Genomic DNA, 20,014 nt, shown 5'->3' on the forward strand with positions numbered 1-20,014 from the left:
AAGAACAGGGTTATCGGAAACACCAAAAATCCCACCACACTATTTATTAGCACTAATAACCTCAGTACTCGATACAGCATCATTAAATAGCATAAATCGAACCCACGTTGTGTTTTCTCTCGCGTTGCATTATGCAACATTTCACAGAATGTCGGTCATTGTCACTTAAACCTGTTTTGTCCTCAACTTCCCCAGACGTACTGGATTGCTCGGTTAAATATAACGCTCTGTTAGCAGGCAACTGACATGTTTGCAACCACACGGTGAGCGAGAGTTATTTAACCGCGAGTGTGTCTCTTAGCAAAGTCCAACTTTAGCGGTGTTTTATTTTCTTTGAGGTAAGAACTGAATTTTTGTACATATTACTCAGACTAGCTTCGGCAACAATGTGATATGAAAAGAATCCCGGACAAAAATTCAAACTACATTCCGGTAATTTAAAGTTTATAATCCAACAATGAAACGTATGGTTTAGTATAAATGCCTGCTTGCGGCTATAAATATGCAATTTTCTTTTTAGAAGAGGTTAATTCTGTCTACGTTAAATTTGATACAAACGCAAAAATTTCTCACCGTCATCATTTATGTACTTTGTGGGACGCATCTGTCTTCATATATTCCACTAGGCCTCGATAGCAATGTCAAAGAAGAATTCCGTTCGCAATACTACCTTCATATTTTTTGAATATCTGTTACCCTAAACCTAATTAGTGTTGGAGTAATAAGTTCGTCCGCCATGTTGTAAAAGCTACGTAATGAAGTAAAATTACAAACAGAAATTATAGTAGTTTCCAGTGTTGCAAACTTCATATCTTATTTCGTGAAAATCGATCAACTGGTTCAAAACTTGAAATGTTAAAATAAATACACAGCATTGTAATCTCATAAGCCCAGTTTTCCACCTCATGAAAGGAAAAAGTATGTCACAAATGTCTCGCCAAACATTCATATTGTTCAGTCCTTAGTTACAGAGCTAAATGCGACCTTGGTTACACAATTTCTACGACAGGTATTTCATTGTTACTGGACGATGGCTAAACTCAATAGCGTAAAACAGGATTCAAGTCAGATTATATTAAAATTAACAAAATAGTTTTCGAAAGTGTTAGATGACGTTGGGGTGATTTCGGATCGCGTAGAATTACCGTCTTTGATGTTGGTAATAAAACAAAAACATTCTGTCACCCACGAGACGGTTTGACTCGCCAACTGTGACGTGTTACACTAACTGTGTTCACAAGGAAGCACATGTTGGCCATAATGGATCTAATTACGCGTGTGCATTTTCGTGTAGTCCCGTAAGAGGGCAGTTCCCAGGCTCGTGACATGCTGATTGTTTCGTTAATAATCACCTTACATTAGCCTGCTGGAGCGGTGATCATTAGGAGTCCAACATCCATACTCATCTGGAAAAACGTCAACCACGCACTAACGTAGCGCTGAAATATATACAGGGCATGTAATTTAAAACACAATACACTCCCGTGTAATAGACTCTCTCTTAACCTTTCCCGTGACACTAATAAAGGTCACTCTTGTTACTAGGCCGCTGTTTAATTCAGTTGCGCAAAATCTGTGCAGGTGTGAACATGGCGTATTCACGGCAATAATGTAAGTTCACAATCGAACTCGCTTCTTACTGCTCGTGAAACATTTACTGACAAGTACCGAATAAGACAACAATGTACCAACTGGTAACAAAATTTCGGGGCAAAGAAAGTGCCTGTGATTAATACTGATCGAGCGATAAAACAGCTGACATTAACATATTTCTGACAGTACATCGACTGCAAAAGTGATATAAGACTGCAAGAATTCAATATTGCCACTGGTTTCGTCGTTCTGTGACTGTCAAGAGTTGTGTTTTAATCGAAACACACTGTACCTTGACAGATCAGTGGCGTGCACACTCTCCCGCGACAATTCCGTAAAAATGTTCTGACGTAACAGTGAACACTGAACAGCATGACCTAATAAAACAGTGGCGTGCAAACACCGGTACAACGATCGTCAGATTATATAAGGCCCAGTGGCGTGCATACGGGCATAGAACACTTAACAGCATGACCTAATAAAACAGTGGCGTACAAACACCGGTACAACGATCGTCAGATTATATAAGAACCAGTGGCGTGCATACGGGCATGAAACACTTAACAGCATGACCTAATAAAACAGTGGCGTGCAAACACCGGTACAACGATCGTCAGATTATATAAGGACCAGTGGCGTGCATACCATTGTTGCCAGAATTCGATCAAAATTGAACTCTGAAGCATCATCGCATAGGTAAGCAGCATGTCACGTATCTTGATTTGTGGCGATACATATTTATAAATGGCCAAATTGGCTTAAAATTAAATAAGATTTTTAATAACCAATTATAAAATTTCTTTATGTACAAAACCAAGTTTTGATATATACATCATGTACACAGCACAACAATTTGATGATTACTGCCTGATGATGGGATGCAATGAGACAAAAATAATCACGTAACAAATGACGGAAGTGAAATGCGCACTGGCGTGCGAGTAGCTGCCACTAGGCGGGAGATCAATGCACTGACTGGCGCGCCAGTGTCGCACGTTGCCAGCGCTATCTCGTGCCAGAAGACACAACTCAATGTGCAGGCTTGAGGGAAGTCCCTGCACCACGTGACTGCGTGCACTGTAAGGCAGATCGAGCTCCAGAACCACGCGCTCTGCTTCGCGCGCCACCAGGCGGAAGTCAGCAACATCACTGCGTGTTGACACAAACCACGTGATGGACACTCCATCACCCGTCCTGTAGACGGCAGAAGCAGAATTCAATTACTCTTTATTTTATTCTGAGCATCGAGCGAAATTCGTGGACGATGTGTCAGGAAGGAGATGAAATTTGAGGGCAGCGTAGTTCTTATATGACGCTACGAAGTGTAAGTGACGCCAGAATTTCGGGAATTACGCAAAAAAAAATTGCAAAAAAGAGATCAAAGTCTTTCCAGGCTTACTGACGCCCTCACTCACCTTTGGACGTCACGAAATTTGACATCAGGATTGATCTCGAAGCGAGGACCATCTCGCCCAGCGTCGCAAGTCATCCTGTCCTCTGGAACCATGACGAGGGGTTTTCCCTCCAGGAACTGGGGTGCAGAACACTGCAGTGCTCCCCATTCAGGATCTGGTGCCACCTGGGACGCCAACCACTGCCGCAGTGGCCGAACCTCACAGTCGCAGCTCAATGGGTTTCCTACACAAGGGTCATCTTGCAGTTAAGTAAATGTTCTTCGCCACAAATCATCTGTTTCACATTCTAAAGCTCTGTGGATAGAAACGGGTCCATTAATTCATCCGAATAACAAAAACACCCTCGCTACGTCACAAGTAATTGGTACGTTACCTGAATACAAGACGTGCGTCCCATTCTCTACAAGAGGCATCAGTTCATGGTGAAAGTGCTGCAATCTGTTGGCTCGCACATCAACGACTCTGAGCTGTGGTTTAAGTGACAAAAGCTCCGTCAGAGGCAGCACGGTCAACAGATTGTGTTGCGCGTAGAGGTTCGTGAGGTTACGAGGCAGGCGTGTGACAGCAGTCAGCTCATTGTGTGACAGGTCGAGAACCCGCACGGACGTCAGGTTGCCAAGAACGTCTGTAGGAGAAGACAGCTCAATTGTAGTCGCTCCGCTGTTTCTTGTCTACTCGATGGAAAAATATCCGCTGGTTCCCGAAGTCAAACCGCGTTATAGTTCAGTCAGATGCATTGAAACTTATTTAACGTGTACTCACTGTGGCGGATCTCGTTGAGGATGTTGTGGCTTACATTAAGCACCTCCATACGCCTGGTACCCACCGTGATGTCGTACGTCAGAACCGGCATCGCGTTGTAGCTGAGATCAACTTCTCGCAGCCTATACGGAACCCAGGGCGAGCTAGGGAAGGTCTGACGAGTGACAAATGAAATCTTGTTGTGGCTCAGATTCACCTGACGGACAGACACACTCATAATGAAAGACTTAGAGCATTAATTGTGTTAAATATTCAACAAATACGAGAGGCAAGGCATGATAGCGTACAATTTAAATCGCAGGACACACATTCTTGAAATTAACGCTTAAAATAATAAATACCCTATACTTTGTTAATTTTACAAAAGGTGTCTCACTATACGCCATGCAGGCACTTGGGGGGGGAGAGCATATAGCTCCGACTCATTGTTAACCTCGGCATTAGGTGGGGGTTGTCAGCCCAGTACCCATTGGATACGAGGCTGGGTGGGCCCCAGAGCCAGTCTGAATGCAGACGCCAGAAGGGAAAAAAGATTTTTTTTATAAGAGTTGGAAATTGAGAAATGAATTTTTTTATATTAATTACAAAAAAAAAAAAATATCTCTGAATGTAGATGAACCTCTAAATGGCTTAAACCGACTCGGGGTGTAACATGCTATGATATGGCAGTATGTTTTTCGTACTCTTTCTAATGACAGGCAGTCGTCAAGAAGACCGTGCGTCTTGTTGTCCAATTTCTCCAACAGGTTGTGCGACAGATCAAGCGTACGCAGCGATACCAAACCTGTAAAAAAAAAACAGGACAGACACGTCCTTTCTGAGTTTGCATTCCCACGACAACCAACTATAAATATAATCGTAATTCTTATGAAATAGACTTATGTGTGGTCAAACATACTTCCTGGCGAGCGTTCATTCATATTTTTTATTTTAATCTGCTGCAGATAAAGATCGGCTGTACAAAAAAAAAAGTTGGTAGACAGCAGAGATATTACGCTGGCTAGAACAATACAGTTTCCTGCCGTTGATAAATTATAATAAAGGCAAAATATATTTCACTGTATTTTGTTAAATGTTTCACATAAAATCGGTTAAATATTTTTGGAGATGCAACATGTTGACACTGAACAGATACAGCCATGCCAACATCTCCAATGGTACCAACTTTATCTGGGGAAATAATGAAAGTCACGAAGAACAATCGAGTGATTTGATAATACGACGAAATACGACAAATAATAAATAAAAATGGCTGATACAGTTTTAAAGCGCACGTCCACTTGACATCTGACATTAGGCAAGAGAATGGATGGCCTCGCATTCCACCGAGATGTTAGCCTTGGAGTAGCGGAGCGAAAAAACTGGGTGAAATGTTCTGATTTCCTTCCATACGCCATTTTGTATTCCCTTCAGCAATAATCCGGGCGAGTTACAAAACCACTTCTCTGTTCTAAGAGTAGAGTTGGCCATGTCCAAGGTAAAAGAAAGTGAGGTTATGACAACAAATGTGAAAGGACATAATTCAATTTTCCGTATATAGTCCTTGTGATTTTTTGTCCATAATCGATCTTATCACAGCCTATAATTCTAATGCTAATAGACCAGATCTCGCTAGAAACTAAGAGCCACATAAAAGTATTACCAAAAAACATAAATTATTTTGTTCTCGAATTTTCTTCTACACGGTATCAAAGAAAATTGTTAAGATTAATGTTACATATCTTAATACGATCTTCATCGTATGCCACGGTTTTGTATGATCCATTCCGGAAAGTTTCGCTGACGTTAAAATCGACCATCGTCACACAAAATTTAACACAACTTTTGTAGCGTGCCCCTCATTCCAAATTTAATACAAATCAGGCAGGTCGTTTCAAAAATCTTCATTTCAAGAACACGGCATTTTACTGAAACCACAAAATTAAACTCATTTTCCTTCATAGAGCCAGATATGGTAGTTGTACCTCAATTTCGTATTTGTCTCACCTTGGAAGGCTCCGTTGGGGATGGTCGTAAGGTTGTTAGCCGTGAGGTTGAGCGTAAGAAGTTGCAGAAGTCCCTCGAATGCTCTGCTCGTGATGTTGTTCAACAGGTTGTGGGCCAAATTCAGCTCGAAGACCACAGGTAACCGGCCGAATGCACCGCGTTCCAGTTTCGTCAATAAGTTGTGCTGTAAAAGAGCGAGTCTTATACGCGTTCCAAATCAATCGGACGTAGACAGTCAGTAGGAAAATGGCAGGATCTTTGACAAAGAACACCAGGCTTCCAAAAATTCTGGAGGCCATCATTAAATTTATAAAGACGCGTTGAACCGTCTGTAACATCGTCTTACCTGCATGTAGAGAAACTGAAGGGTCGACAACTCGCTCATACTTTCCCAAGGCACTCTCGTCATTCCATTTCCCTCCAGGTTTAGCTTCTGGAGTGTCAGTAGATTCAAGAACGCACCCCGCTCCAGGGAGTCTCCGATCGCATTGTGACTCAGGTCGAGGGACAGCAACGCGTTCATAGTGGGCCACGTCTCTAATGGCGGGATATGCGAAATGGAGTTGTTGGAGAGATCCAGGTGGCCGAGAGAGATGGGAAGTTGGAATATTTGCGTTAGTGAATTGTTGCGCAGGGTGAGGACGCGGAGAGAGGCGCACCGAGCCAGGGCGGCGTTGTTCACTTCCGATAGTTCGTTGTGGCTGAGATCCAGGTCCAGTAGAGTGTGAAGGGCTCCGAATGTCGAGCCCTTGACGGAGTTCAGAGCGTTGTGGCTCATGTTCAGGAACCGCAGGCTGAACAGGGTCTGGAACACCGAGTTCCAGACTTCGCGGATCCTGTTGTAGCTCAGGTCCACCGTGTGAAGCTCGTACAGTTTCGGGAACGTGTTCCTGGGAACTTTCTCTATCGCGTTGTGGCTGGCGTTAAGAATCTTCAGTCCCGTCATGTTGTGCAGCGGCACCTGGTGGCAATTAAATGCGACGCTTTTAGTTAGGCCGGCGCACATTTTGAGTAGCTCTGTAGCAAAATATAGTAACAACACCTGATATCGGAACGCAAAATCGTGAGGTAGGGCGTCGTAGTAATGAACATTGGGAGAGACTTACGCGAATTGTAAAAAAAGGGAGAAAAGAAAAAAGAAATAAAATGAATGAAAAAAGAAAAGAAAAGGAAAAAGACAGAAAAAGAAAGAAAAGGAAAAGAAAGAAAAAGACAAAAAAGAAAAGAAAAAGAAAGAAAAGGAAAAGAAAGACAAAAAGACAAAAAGAAAAGGAAAAGGAAAAGGAAAAAAGAAAGGAAAAAGACAAAGAGAAAAGAGAAAAGAAAGGAAAAGGAAAAAGGAAGAAAAAAGACAAAAGGAAAAGGAAAAGAAAGAAAATGAAAAAGAAAAAAAAAAGAAAGAAAGAAAAAGACAAAAAGAAAAGAAAAAAGAAAGAAAAGAAAGAAAGAAAACAAAAAGAAAAGAAAAAGGAAATGAAAAAGAAAAAGAAAGAAAGAAAGAAAGAAAAAGAAAAAAGAAAAAGACAAAAAGAAAAGAGAAAAGAAAGGAAAAGGAAAAAGGAAGAAAAAGAAAAAAAGAAAAAAGCATTAACATCTTAAAACCAAGTCGTAAGCAAAGATGATTGCGTACCACGACCTGGAAATTGGCTGAGAACGGGGAAACGTCCGCGTACCTGTGACAGATCCGTCAGTTGGTTGTAAGAAACGTCGAGCTCCGTGGCGTACGTGTTGGCGTCGAAAGCGGTGCGTGAGATGTTCTGAAGCTTGTTGTGAGAGAGGTCGAGGAAAGTGACGTTGGCGCAGTTCTCGAAAGCGCCGGCTTCGATCTTTTCGATTGCGTTGTGGGAGAGATTAATGCGCACCAGGTACAGGTCCTTGAAGGCGAGTTTGTGAACCTCCGTCACCAGGTTCTCGGATACGTCGATCAGCTGCAACACAGCGGGTATAAAAATTACTTTCAGCACGAAAGTCAAAGGTACGTAAGATGTGACGTGCAGGACTAGGAGAACAGAGTGGGGTACCTCGACGTACTGCAGCTGGTGGAACATCTGGAAGTCGATCTTCTTGATGAAATTCCTCGCGAGATCAACCGTGCCGACTCGCGTCACAGATCCAAACGTTCCTCTACCGACATCCGCGATCTGATTGTCGCTGAAGTACAACCGACGAATGAATCTCATTCCACGGAACGAGTTCGTGTCCAGACGACGCAAACGGTTATGGTCCATGTGAAGGACGCGGAGCACCGTGTTCCGCGCGAACATCCCTCTGAAACACGTGGCAACGTCTTACTTCCCTTAGAGCAGCAGAGGTCCGACTGCCTGAAGATTTACCTCATTCAGCCAAAAGTCGTCATGAAGTGGCGAGAGGCAGACGTAGATTTTCACTCTCATTCTTCACAGAATGACTGCAGATACTCCCCCTTACCTGGTGAGCTCCGGTATTGCGTTGTGCGAGAGGTTACACCAGGACATCTTGTTAAGATCCGCCAGATGTGACGAGTCGACCTTCGTCAGGTTGTTGTGGGAGAGGTCAAGGGCTTCCGTGTCCCGGAGTCCCTTGAACTGGTTTCGACGCAACTCTTTCAGTTCGTTGCCATGGAGATCTAGCGTCTTAAGTTTACGCAGTGCCTGGAAGGCATCTGGAGGAAGTTCGGACAGCAACCCATTAGTGATATGCAGCCTCTCGAGACGAGAAGGTAGAAGCCCGGAACTGAAAGCGTCTCCGGCAAGTGTTCGGAATTGGTGACCGTCGATTCTGAGCGTCGTCACGTTACCCAGCACCTGAATAAAACGACAGGTCGATCAATTTCTTTTACGTAGCGTCAATGCTTTGATCACGTTTTTGTTTTGTTTTGGAACGTGCCTGAAATGCCAAAGTGGGAAACTCCTGGAGCTCAGAGCGCACAATGTGGAGTTCCTGAAGAGTTCTGTTCACACCCAAGAAACTATATTCTTCGATGTGCTGCAGGGGCGTGTCCTCTATCCGCAGAACTCGTACCCGAAGCGGGTACAACATGCTACCGTACAGACGCCCTATGGACATGACGAAGACTATTATTTTGCAAGCCAAACATCAGTTCAGATGTACAACGGAAAGCAAACGCCTCCTCGTGTGTTCGGGAGACCCTTACACGTACCGCGGGGGGATTCCATTTAGTACACAGCCAAAAAAACACTCGCGTAGTTGTATCGTTGCATTTGAAGAAATGCGATCCAGACCGAGATTTTAAAAACCCACTCAAGTTAAATCCTTGAAAGACGATGCCAAAATGACCACGAGAATCCAATGATAAAGTCCGGCCGTGGCCTGAGTTGAACACACAAAGAGGGAGCGAGGAATATGTAGGAGTTTACTAACTGATGTGGCACTTCGAGAACGTGAGGAGTTCCACCGGAGTGTCAAATGCTGCCAAATTTGTGACCCCAACTGACAGAGACGCCAAATTGGAGTTCTCACAGCGAATTATCAGTCCGCTGTCACCCCCGGCCTCGCATTCACAGGGAAACAGCAATAAGGGCTTCACGGGACACCTGTAGAGGGGTCCTGGGGGCACGTAGCCCGCCTGCATTAGGGGGGCCAGCAGTAGTACCAACATCATCTGAAACACAACGAGACATTTCCTCGCAGACAAACGACTTCACGCGAAGTCCGAAATCGGGTGAAGTAGTAGCAGCTCGAAGCTGTGGCTCAGAATGTGATCTTACCTTGCAGTCCCATTCACGGTTGAAGATGGAACCAGCATGCTCCTCCGAAATGTTTGGCAAACTTCTAAAATATAGTATAACAACCCAGAATACCACTGAGTTTGGTCTTCATATAAAAAAAACCCGAACTATAACATTCCACGCTTTCCATAAATATTTTTGCGTTTTTTTTTTTCAGGATCATCGTATGGAATTAAAATTTCACCCACCAACACCACCTTCGCGCTTCAACGTTGGCCGCACTGAGCCCATCCTGAGTCACACGCGACGCCTTTAAAAAGCTGACTTGCCCTTTTAGGATGAGTGCCACGCTGATCGTTAAGGACAAGTCATCCGACATCTTAAAACATTTCAAGATGAAGGCCGGACAGATGGCACACTCATTTCATTTTCTCTCCTCTACACCTCTTTCGTCTTCTGCGCTAATTAGTGGTGGGATTCGATTTCGGGAACAAGCAAACGTCTTCTGTTATCCGCCACGTCCAGGTCGGATCTTCATTCCAAACGGGGTTAATAGTGTCGAGGTCTAAAAGTGTGAAGCAATATTCCACGCCCCCCATACGCCCTCAAAGGCAACTTTACTGTTCGAGGAAGTATCGGATGCTAGAGTAACGGGAGAAAATGAGAAAAAAACAAGGCAGATGTTCCGGTAATGACTGTTCCTTTGTCGAAGCTTTGCTTCTATTGTCGAAATTCTCACACTGCATTCTCGAGGCGAGTTTCCACAGCCGAAATGTGGAGTGAGACTTTCACTCGTCCCAGTGGTAACAGGTGACTGGACACGCGAATCGTGTGTCCTGCGCACCCACAGAAATTCCACTTTTCTCCTTCCGGGCTTAGTGCAGTAGCTAAATATGGGTTTCGTAAATTGCGATAATTTCCTTAAACAGGATTAACCCGTTGAGCTTTGTAATGGTGAAGAGCTGTGTTTTCTTCGCGGTACGGACTGAATTCTTAAATAATATTTACACGAACTTCGGGCTTCAAAGGGTTAATAATATAAAATATTATGTAACAGACAAGTTAACTTGAAATATATTTACGTAATTGTGGCGAAGATTTCTTAACTCTGATTCCGTTAGATCGGCCTTGACGTGTTACTTTTTCCCGTTAAGTGATTGCTGTCGCACTGTTTGAGACGTGTTCTTATTTAGTAATTGCAGTCTGATTTCTAAGTCAGGTTTCGGTTGGAGGGTGAGGGGAAGGAAAACTGGACAAGCGCAGAGCATTTTATAAATGGAAATGTTTCGTGGACAACATAAAATATTAGATATATCTCATTAGTGCCTAGAACCTTTGAGAAATGTTTTTCGATGTACTCAAATAATTAAAAATTGTGTAAAATATATTTTGGCCTGTGTATACTCTTCATTCACGTGTAATTTAACTCAAAAGTCCAAATTGTCTACAGATTATACTAATAAGTATCTGTACAGTGGCTATTGTGATATATTGAAAAGGACGTTTCGGAAGCTGGCTCTACTTCTGTCTTCAGGTGACTGGTTTTCATCATACTGCGATATCTTATTATATCACAAAGACTTCGGAGAACATAGATAAATTATACAAGGCAACTAAAATATTCAAAATCGCATCATGTATTTTGTCCAGGCTCGTACAGTATAATATTTTGTGTAAAAAGTAAAATACCAACGTGATAACCAACTCAGTAACACTGAAGCAGGCAACCCACACTACACGCCTCTTAATAACAACTTTCAGTCTGTTGTGATGGATTAAGGCGGAAATGCTCATCCCAACCTAATAAGGGGTAGGTCACCACAAAGTGTGGGTAGACGAGTGGGATTCCCTGCCTGCCTCTGTATGTGCAGTTCAGCCAACATTATCGAAATACCGTTGCAGGCCCGTAACGTTAGAATGTAACTTTATACAAGAATCGAACGGGGTAGCAGAACGAGAACGACCCTCCGTACGAATCCGGGCATGGATCAACCAACCTGAGGTTCTTTTGTCTCCGTTCCCTTGGAAATACCGGATAATTCCTTCCCCGTGCCTTCTTCCGACTCAAATTTAATTCAGAAATTTGAGGTTCTGACGTCATTATTCATAAGCGTCCTACCTTAAATAATTCAAGAGTTGATACTGCATCACAAAATACGCTAAGAAACAAGCAAATGAATAAGAGAGAGAAACTACGTTCAAGGGGAAAAATATAAATAAATTTTCGTCTATGAACGTTCCCAGTTGGCGCCCCTTCGTTCTTCTGTTAACGGTACATTCAAAAGGTAGGACACTTGGAAGTGGAGCCAGGAGAGGAGTTGTACAGCGTCTTACTGCATTCGATTCGAGGCTCATCTACATAATAAAGATTCAGTCCGTACCGCGAAGAAAACACAACACTTCACCATTACAAAGATCAACTGGTTAACCCTTTGAAGCCGAAGCTCGTCTTCATAATATTTACGAATCCAGACCGTACCGCGAAGAAAACACAACTCTTCACCATTACAAAGATCGACTGGTTAACGCTGTTTTACGAAATAATGGCTGTTTATTGTGAGAAATAAACACACTGTGGAGATAATGTAGACTTAAACCAGGGGGTACATATATTTACCATTGGGCTTTGAAGGGACAACCATAACAGATGACTTGCTTTTAAACCAGTCAACAAATACCAAGTGTGCTGTTTCATAAATACGACATCGCTGTCAAAAATTTCACGACAGTTTCGAGTAAGTGGATAAATGGAATTGTGTCTGGATCTAACGGGTGCTCTAAGCCGACGGGGCTCGGCGTCCTTCAGAAATACCAATATCGTCGACCTTGGAGAAACATTCCGGCGACTACCATTGGCCACACCTCTGGGGGAAGGGGAGGCTGTAACGTTTGATGAAGTGCGGGGGGTCAGTAGCTGACATTCGCCTGGCGCATTACGTATTTTACACAATTACAATCTTTCTGCAGCTCCAAGCGCAACAAATTGAACGACAATCCGTCAATTCGCGTGTTTTAATTTGAAAACCGAAAAGAAGCATTTTAATTAAATTTGAGAATGGGGGTAATTTCACTAAAATATGTTAACAAAATCCATCTTTTTTTTAAAAAAAAAAGAGAGAGAAAGCACTAACGACCTGATGAAAATTTAAACACATTCGCTGAAAACAAACTTTTAGATGAAACATTTTTTTTCTTCGGAAAACAACAGTAAGAAACAAATTAAAGAACAATGTTACGTCAAATGCATTTCCGTCACCATAAAAAACAGATATTCAACCTAAGTTACTCATTAATTTCAAAACTGGACTTCATATTACCGTACATTTCTTCAAATTCAAATTACAGACTGGCTGACTTTCTTACCGTAGTCATGACTGCTCTGTTGCGCGGATCGCCTCTCGTTTGTTCTCGACTCCATGAATCACACACAAACCTTCACTATAACCTCACTCTATGGGTACGACCCACTTTCTGTCAGCCTAAGCACGTATAATACCAACGTCTGAAGACAACACGAGACTCGCCATTGGCTGGTGAAAGTCGACAGCTGCTGGAGGGGATAGAGACGTGGCCAGGGGACACCAAACCTGGAAAATGTGATACACCAGTTCACTCACTGACCTGTTCCTTCAGGCTGTGATCTCATGGCCGAGCAGCTAAGAAATAACTTCCTGCCGACAAGACGATAATGTTACTCGTTGTTCATTACCGAAGCCCAACGGCCCCTATCATAACACACACAAATCCAGTCAACACCCTCCAATCCACTGCACCAATATCTATTTTAATATTATACTCCATCTACAATTACTTCTTCCAAATTATCTCTTTCCCTCAAGATTTTCAACCAAAATGTATTTTTCACCTCTTCTATGGATGCCAAATGACCTAATTTCATCCTTAACTTGATCAATTAGCACCAATTATTATAGGCATTCAACATAAACAATATCGTTTTTATATTTCTAATTGTCTGATAATAAAAAGTCACAATGCACCAAAACATACATCACTCAAACATACCTGCACACACGTCCTTCTTGATTCTACATCATCGTTTCATCTCTCAACTCTTCCTTAATTTTTAATACCATCACACGCTCTTTCCGATATAAAACATTTCCAAATACGCATTAACATTTTACTCATTAAATATTAATACATAATTCACGACAATAAAAGCTTGGTCAAAATGTAATTTCCGAGTTCATATACATACTGTGTCTGGATAAGTGCCGAAATGCATCGCGTCATATCCTTAAGTTTGATCCCGAGAGAAACTCGTGGCAATGGACACCAAAGTACTACGACTGTTACAGAAGACGCGCAGCAAAGCAAATAAACAGCCGGGGGTTTTTCATGTTTCGGGTTGCACAAAAATTTTGATAATTAAACAACTCTCCGTATTTAAATAAAATTCATGTAAGTTGTGTCAAACATACCTAAATGTGCCTACAGAAGTATTTATTTACATTGGTTGATATATTACATGGAAAAATAATCATTTAAAATGTTAAAAACACGATTTTATGTATAGCTCAATCACTTTTATCAAAAACAGCTAGTAACAATGCGTCTCACGGCGCCACCTCCCGTTCTGTCAACTACAGCGCCAACACTTCATGAATAAAATATGAACAGGGGGGAAAAATACTTTTAAAACCATTTTTAAATATAATTTATTTTACACCACCCAGTATAGGGTATAAAGTAAACATTAAAATTTGAACGTGAACAGGTGTTACGAACGGGCAAACATTCCATAACATAATCCCACGACTTCTGAATACGACTCATAATAAAGTTGAGGGTGAAAGAAGGTATAAGGTAGACTATGGTTATGGGAGTATGGGCTCAATTTTGAAGGGAAAGTAAAAATCTGTATTTGCGATAATAATACAATACTACATCTGCCATTCATTCATATAACAAGCTCAAAAATTGTAATCCATACTGGAATACATATAAGCTAATGGTTTCTTTGAAACCTCACGATTTTCCTCATCTGCCATATTGTTACCATAGCTCACAGGAAATATAAAAGTACAATTCTGAGGTCGTGCACAACAGCACAGCCTCCACGTCAAATTTAATCCAAATCCAATCGGTGGCTCTCGAGTTGAATCGATTGGACAGGCGGATGGACACGACCAGCCCAGCCCACAATGCGTTCCCCCTATTAACAAAAACGGGAACGCAGAAAGCCTCCAAAACAATATACATCTTCTGTATACAGACACCAGAAAACGCTTCCAAAATGTTCACAAGAAAATAATTTAAGTAAAGAGATATTGAATTTTAAATTATTTACTTGTATAATGTTTATCATTTGACATGCAAACTTACTTTCTAAATATAGCAAGAAGCACAATTAGAATTGTCAAACAAGAGATAAGTTCAGTCACACATGGGTTTCATTATGTGATTTTAAGTGCTCACTTCTAGAAAACTCCTTCTTACACAAATCACATTTATACGGTTTCTCACCGCTATGTATGCGTTGATGTCTCTGTAAATTTGCACTCTGAGAGAAATCTTTGCCACAAACATGACATTTATATGGTTTCTCACCCGTATGGGTGATATAATGCTTTTTTAATATCTCATTTCTCGTAAACTCCCTAAGGCATATGTCACATTTGTGTGTCTTTACTCCTATATGACTCAGAGAATGAATCCTGAGAGCAGCGCTCACAGAAAATGCTTCGCTACAAATGTCACACTTATGTGGCTTGTCTTCAGCATGTGCACGGCAGTGACGCTTTAGACTCAAACTGGTCGTAAACTTCTTACCACACAAATCACATTTGTAAGGTTTCTCCGCCTTGTGCAAACGACAGTGGGCTTTCAAATCAACTTTCTGCGTGAAGACTTTATTACAGACATCACATTTGTAAGGGTCTTCCCCCACAGAAAATACTTCAAGATGAGAGTCACAATTATTTTTCTCCTGAGAGTGAGCAAGCATTTTTGAACTAATGTTCTCTGCACATCCAACGTCTACGAGGTTATCAATGTCAGTGGCACATTCTTGTCTGCCGAAGTGATGTTCACTAAAATACACAATGAACGAACAATTTGAAAGAATTTTTTCAATTCCTGAGTAAGTATATTTGATTATAACACAATGATCTTAGAACTTACAGAAACTTAACGCCTTTTATTAAAAGTTACTAGCAGCAACAACAAATTACAGATTATGAGAAAAATACGATATCCAGACGTTCTGTTACACAATGATTCATATCAACTAAAATGGCTATACAGGGTGTTTCTGAAACAAATGACACCACTTTAGGAGCATGTTCTATGCACAAAACAATTAAACAGTCTGTGAAAACATGGGTCCCTGGACACTTTGTCTTCAGTCATGGCCCATTTTATTTTGGAAGGAGAAGGATAAAAAATGGTGTTACAATCCATAAGGTCAACGCTGAAATTTTCACTGCCATGAGCATCTTAAATCTCATACGGCTTTAGCTAAGCTGCGTAACAAGTTTCCTTCTCAAAATAACGTCGTACGTGCCACTTACCTATCAGTACTCTCTTCACGTTCTTCAGCAGTTACTTCAGCCTTCAGCTCTTCCTTGATTTTAATGCCATTCCAAGATTTTTCCTGGTGGTATCAAACAAAGCTTAATGCCTGCATAATTGAGTGCTTTTGTGAATGAGTAATAAATTAACACGTGTTGTAACAGAGGGTAATGCCCACTTGTTGGTTAACTAAGGTGAGCATTCTTTACTATGAGGACTGTCACATCACCCACGAAAACAGAAACTTTAAAATTAGTCTACTTTGCTTACATCCACTTGATCATGTCATATGGAATTATTTTATGGGGAAACCCAACAGACAGCAAAAAAAATATTTTACAATTGAAACAAAATCATTAGAAAAATGACAGGGACTGAAATGAGAGCCTCATGTATGAAATTATTTATGAAATTTAATATTCTTCTACTAGCCAGTGAATTCTTGCTCTCATTAACATTTATTCTGGATGACATAGAAGATTCTCAAATAAACTCAGACAACCACAATATAAGTACAAGATACAGATATAACCTTCTTGTGACAAACACTAAACTCAGTAAGTATCAAAAAGGAGTTTATTGTACTGGAATAAAGCTATTCAATAATCTACCACTCACTATAAAAAGTATAAAGAAGTTTTAGCCAGCACCAAAAGAGAATCTCATATCTCACTCCTTTTACACCACAGAAGAATTTACCTCAGCCAAAAATACTCAGTTATTATAAACACATATAAGCAGTAGTAGGTATGTTTTATGCATAATTATTTTTTTCAATACTGTAGTTGACTGTAAATTACTGTCATAACTATTTAATTTATATTTGTATTAGAAACAAGTATTGTATTTGTGCTGTGACATGTTCTACGTCCTTGCTTTGCCCTATGAAAAATTCATGGAATGTAAAATAATTTCTATTATAAAACTATTACTCACTGCAACTCCACTGTTTACTGCAATAAATGTGAACGGTGCCAGAAACTGCTCCTTGTTTGCATCATTAAATTCATCTTCATGAAGTGAGGCTACTGGGTCTAAATCTGGTTTCACTCTCATGCCATCCACATTCTGACCTAAAATACAATTTTTTGTACAATTTTGCTTCATAACTTCCATGGCTGATGTTCTAATGATACAAAAATAGAAAAAAATGACATCTCACTACCTCCTTTACACTGCACTGACGAATATTCTTCTGATACACCATCTTCTCTTTCAGCATTAAACTCACAAATCTCTTGACACAATTCAGGCTTGACTTTCATCACATTCATGTTGTGCTGTAAAAGTAAATATATTCATATGAGGTACTGGAATACAAATCTCTCATGAGACTTAAAGATTAATTGGGTTAGTACACACCTGACACAAAAATACACAATCCCAAATCTTTCTATTTTGCACCTCAATCCAACTAATGAACTACGTATGATAGCTACATGAACATACATACACAAATTATATATATATACACAAAACAGATCGCCCGAGGACTGTACTGCATTCAGTCGCCATGGAAGCTTCAAATACTACGTTCGTACAACAGTTTACTTAATTATAATATACCTTACAAATTAACTATAAGACACAATTACCTGATATTCAACACAACAGAATAGAAACCCCTTACTTTACTTCCTTACTAATTTTTAAGACAGTGAATAAATCATGCTTATTTAGATACCTCTCACTTTATGTTCGATGATATTCGACATTTGAATCAAAACTGCCGTGATCGATCTGCCACATAACCTACGATTGTGTATGTAACTCTATGGACACAGGTCCCATACTGTACACCTCATTTACGCAAACAGGAAACCAAACAGATTGTAAAATATAAAACCTAACATCCTCTGCGAAGCCTTAGAACATTTTGTTTTACAAACAACGCCGACTGCACATTCCTCACGTTGGAATCGCGCGTTGGTACCGACTGCCATCTATGAACAAAACTATAAAGCAGTGACCTTCTATGAAAGATTTCCGGAGCCAAGTCCTTTAACCCCAACCTCCATTCAGGTCCACAATTTCATCTATGGCACTTTTAGTCTGAGAACGCTCAAAACATGTCATCTATAACTCACGAGAACTTTTACTCATTATTTTCATCACAATTAAACACCCTTTGACATACTGTCTTCTGGGATGGTGCTTACTGCATCTATCATCAGAATACATGGCACAGCATCCCAGGCGACAGAACATCTTCATACTTGCCATCATGAGAACCTGAAATTTCACTCAGAATTAAATCTTGTTAGAAACAATGAATGATCCATCTGCTTCTAAATGTAATTTACCTGTCTATAGTGGCTGTTAGAAATTTCAGACATAATTGTGGAATTTTCATCTTTTATCTACTGGCAACACAGAGCTCTGATTAATATTTTTTGACAATTCTTCAATCATGTCTACATACTGATCTGTAGCCTACTTTCCTTCATAACCAACAATCAAAATTGTGTATACATAACACACAGTCACAAAGAGAGATGAATGCAAAATTCTGATTGCTGGCATGAAATTCTTAAGAAAATATTACAAAAAAGAACTAGAAATCGTAACATTAAACATAAGGAGAGTGTATGAACTGTAAAGAAAATGTGAAATATTTATATTAACTGGGCATGTTTAAATAACAACAGCCACAGAGTAAAAAAAATATATATGATTTCAAGACCGTGGAGGAAAACACTCACGAAGCTGAGATATAATAGGATGCACAAGGAAAGAGAAGGTGTTATCAGGAAGAAGCTGAATGATGTGTCTAACAGAATTTTTGTGAGAAATTTTATTTACACAGCATCGAAGTCAGAATGCTTCTGCTTTATACTGAGGTCAGAGTAAGTTATTTCTGCACGTTATAAAATAAATGGGGGATGAATCAGATCAGTCATTTCCATCTAATAATTCACAATTTTCAAAGTTTCATCTTTACTTTCCTACACTCCTTAGGCACAATAGTGCCCTCCTTGACACAAATGAGTGTCCAAAAACAGCTCAACTGAGACTTATACCACACTAAGGCAACATTACAGAAAAATCTGCATCGCAAACCAACATTATGTAAAGAAACAAATATCCTCGCAGAAAAAAATTGGGTGAAATATTACCACAATATGGCCTCGACAATAACGGGTCTTCTTTTGAGAAAGGTACTGTGATGTCAGAGCCAACCACCATGTTTTTACTCACATTATAAAGAATAAATAAAATATGCACAATTTGCGAACCTTGGTTTACGCAGCAAAATGCAGACTCTCATATATACAAGAAAAGTCAACATGATATTGAAATGTGACGATAAACTACAATATAATATTGATTACTCACCGAAACAAGCTGGAGTCGCCAGAATAATGGTATATCATTACAATGACAGGATTCTCGTCATGTGTCAGCCGTCGTTCCTTATGTCTCTAAGCAAGGTGAAATCGCTTCCAGTGTCGATACACAGCATAGTACTGGTCTTGGACCTGGAGTATTAATGCAGAGAGTTTGACTGGCGCTGTTTATCCCTGTAGATTTCCCTGTAGGGTGTCAAAGCTAACGTTAAGTTCCTTCCAAACTGTAAACTCCGCTCAACATTTGGGTCCATATCCATTGCCTCCTGGGTCAGTCGGTCAGCAAGAGTGAAGAAATGAGCCAGTCTCTTCAGTGTCAATTTATCCTTTTGCATTACATCTTGATTCTCTGGTTCTCTTTGCGTCAGCTCCACTAAATCTTCCACGGACAGCTCTTCTTCATGAGACTGGAGAAGGTCCATGATATCTACCTCTCGTAAGTCCTCAAATCCTTCCCCTGCAACCTTCTGACCGAGGCTAACAATCTCGTGTACTTCTGAATATGGGTTCACGCATCGTCTCATGTCGTGGACACATTCTTTCCATAACTTTTTCCAAACAGCATTCATGATGCTGACATCAATTTCATTCCAGGCACAACTTATGTTCTTAACGGCATGCAGGATGTTGTAACTACGCCAGAACTCACGAACCGATTGCTTACCGCATTGTTCAGATCCATTCGGCAACTGGGAGAATATCAGTCGCA

General features: G+C 40.7%; 2 protein-coding genes across 7 annotated transcripts; both read right to left on the minus strand.

The window, feature by feature from the left end:
- Positions 1 to 2,346: 2,346 nt before the first annotated feature.
- conv (insulin like growth factor binding protein acid labile subunit convoluted) lies at positions 2,347 to 13,938 on the minus strand. Of its 2 annotated transcripts, XM_022064744.2 has the most exons (13): positions 12,788 to 13,938; positions 9,117 to 9,357; positions 8,622 to 8,791; positions 8,184 to 8,539; positions 7,778 to 8,024; positions 7,430 to 7,684; positions 6,103 to 6,717; positions 5,757 to 5,940; positions 4,454 to 4,554; positions 3,771 to 3,966; positions 3,382 to 3,633; positions 3,009 to 3,231; positions 2,347 to 2,787 (listed from the first exon to the last, which is right to left on the minus strand). In XM_022064744.2, the coding sequence occupies exons 1-13, from the start codon at positions 12,794 to 12,796 to the stop codon at positions 2,454 to 2,456; spliced, it is 3,183 nt and encodes a 1,060-aa protein (XP_021920436.1). In that variant the 5' UTR covers positions 12,797 to 13,938; the 3' UTR covers positions 2,347 to 2,453. The 2 variants fall into 2 exon arrangements, with proteins under 2 accessions (XP_021920436.1, XP_087208870.1); XM_087352744.1 differs by lacking the exons at positions 8,622 to 8,791; positions 9,117 to 9,357.
- A 149-nt stretch (positions 13,939 to 14,087) lies between these two features.
- Positions 14,088 to 19,435, minus strand: LOC110830180 (uncharacterized). 5 transcript variants are annotated; one of them, XM_022064759.2, is made up of 5 exons: positions 17,643 to 18,507; positions 17,124 to 17,238; positions 16,895 to 17,031; positions 15,958 to 16,040; positions 14,088 to 14,600 (listed from the first exon to the last, which is right to left on the minus strand). In XM_022064759.2, the coding sequence occupies exons 2-5, from the start codon at positions 17,230 to 17,232 to the stop codon at positions 14,441 to 14,443; spliced, it is 489 nt and encodes a 162-aa protein (XP_021920451.1). In that variant the 5' UTR covers positions 17,233 to 17,238; positions 17,643 to 18,507; the 3' UTR covers positions 14,088 to 14,440. The 5 variants fall into 5 exon arrangements, with proteins under 5 accessions (XP_021920451.1, XP_021920449.1, XP_021920448.1 ...); XM_022064757.2 differs by lacking the exons at positions 14,088 to 14,600; positions 17,643 to 18,507 and adding exons at positions 14,716 to 15,477; positions 19,295 to 19,435; XM_022064756.2 differs by lacking the exon at positions 14,088 to 14,600 and adding an exon at positions 14,716 to 15,477 and having other exon boundaries at positions 17,554 to 18,503.
- Between the last annotated feature and the right edge of the window lie 579 nt (positions 19,436 to 20,014).

This window comes from Zootermopsis nevadensis, unplaced genomic scaffold (assembly GCF_977971745.1).
Source record: "Zootermopsis nevadensis isolate Lab colony 2312 unplaced genomic scaffold, Znev_1.0 Znev_ptg000021l, whole genome shotgun sequence".
In the NCBI taxonomy this organism is placed as follows: domain Eukaryota; kingdom Metazoa; phylum Arthropoda; class Insecta; order Blattodea; family Termopsidae; genus Zootermopsis; species Zootermopsis nevadensis.